The sequence below is a fragment of the Oryx dammah genome, unplaced genomic scaffold, assembly GCF_014754425.2.
Source record: "Oryx dammah isolate SB20612 unplaced genomic scaffold, SCBI_Odam_1.1 HiC_scaffold_24, whole genome shotgun sequence".
NCBI lineage: Eukaryota > Metazoa > Chordata > Mammalia > Artiodactyla > Bovidae > Oryx > Oryx dammah.
In genome coordinates this window covers 85150077-85151282 of record NW_024070208.1, presented here as the reverse complement: position 1 = coordinate 85151282, position 1206 = coordinate 85150077, and the positions used below count along the sequence as shown (strand labels likewise).

General features: G+C 61.5%; 1 protein-coding gene across 3 annotated transcripts in view; it reads left to right on the top strand.

The window, feature by feature from the left end:
* The window catches only part of RASA3 (RAS p21 protein activator 3), an 83162-nt gene that overhangs the window by 68534 nt on the left and 13422 nt on the right, over positions 1 to 1206 (top strand). For all 3 annotated transcript variants that reach the window (XM_040267495.1, XM_040267499.1, XM_040267498.1), the window contains exon 16: positions 760 to 837. In XM_040267495.1, the coding sequence (XP_040123429.1) occupies positions 760 to 837 (78 nt within the window). The remainder of the gene's footprint in view (positions 1 to 759; positions 838 to 1206) is intronic.

Here is a 1206-nt window from a genome sequence, read left to right as displayed (position 1 = left end):
CAGCCCCGCCCAGCCCTCTGGCCCCGCCCAGCCCTCCGGCCCCGCCCAGCCGCCCTGACCCGCCCAGCCCCTCCTGACCCATCCCGCCCCCCTGGACGAGCGCGGGTTAGGGAAGGTGCTGCTAGCCGAGTAGGGGAAGGTGCAGAGACAGCTCCATGTCATGACTGGGTTATGGATGAGCCACGGGCCCTCAAGTCCTTATCTCGGGGAGGCGCTGAGACATTCTGATCTAAGTCACGTCATTAAAACCGTCGGATGGTGTTACCAGGACTTCAGCTGAGGGCTGACGCCACTCCGCCCCCCATGGGAAGACAGAGTGCCCCTGACCTTGAGTGGTCAGCATGGACTTTTCAACCCCCTCCATGACCGTGAGCGAGGCCCACGCCCTCATGGACAAAGTGCCAGGCGGACCCCATGCTTGGTGGAAAGCCCAGGGTGATGGCCCGTTCCTGGGTTTGAGTCCAGCCTGTGAGCGGTGTCAGGGGCGCGGGGCCCCTGGGCAGGGTCCTGGGAGACGGGGCCAGAGATCCCCTTGGCTGGCAGCACTGGGTATGGGTGGCCCGAGGGCCCGCCTCTTCAGCAGTTCCCAGACTGGACAGGCGGAGGGTCCACAGGGACCTGCACTTCTGGGTTTAGCTGCTCCCCACGGATGACACTCGCGACGGGACAGCTTTTAGGGGTGTCCTTCCTTTTGTTGGTGGCAGTTCTGGGCTCAGTCACAACTCGTCTGAGAGAATGTCACCTTCTCATCTCTGGCAGGACCCACAGACATCGAGGACGCTGACACTTGTTTCGAAGACCATTCAGACTCTAGGCAGTCTGTCCAAGTCCAAGTCTGTGAGTCACTGACTTTAATTCTCTTTTCAGCACGAAAGAGGGCATGGAGTAATAAGATGAGGAGAGTCGCAGCCTGGCCTCCCCACATAAGGCTGTGAGAGTGCCCTTGGGAGGAGCAGGGCAACAGCAGGTGGCATCCCCTGAAGGTGTGACGTCCCTGTGAGCAGTGAAGTCACGTCACCTATACACAGTGACCATCCCATCGGGCGGTGACGTCACCTGTACAGGGTGACTGTCCTGCAGGTGGTGACATCACCTGTGCGGGGTGACTGTCCCCTGCAGGTGGTGACGTCCTCCGTGGGCTGTGACGTCACCTGTGCGGGGTGACTGTCCCCTGCAGGTGGTGACGTCCCCCGTGGGCTGTGACAT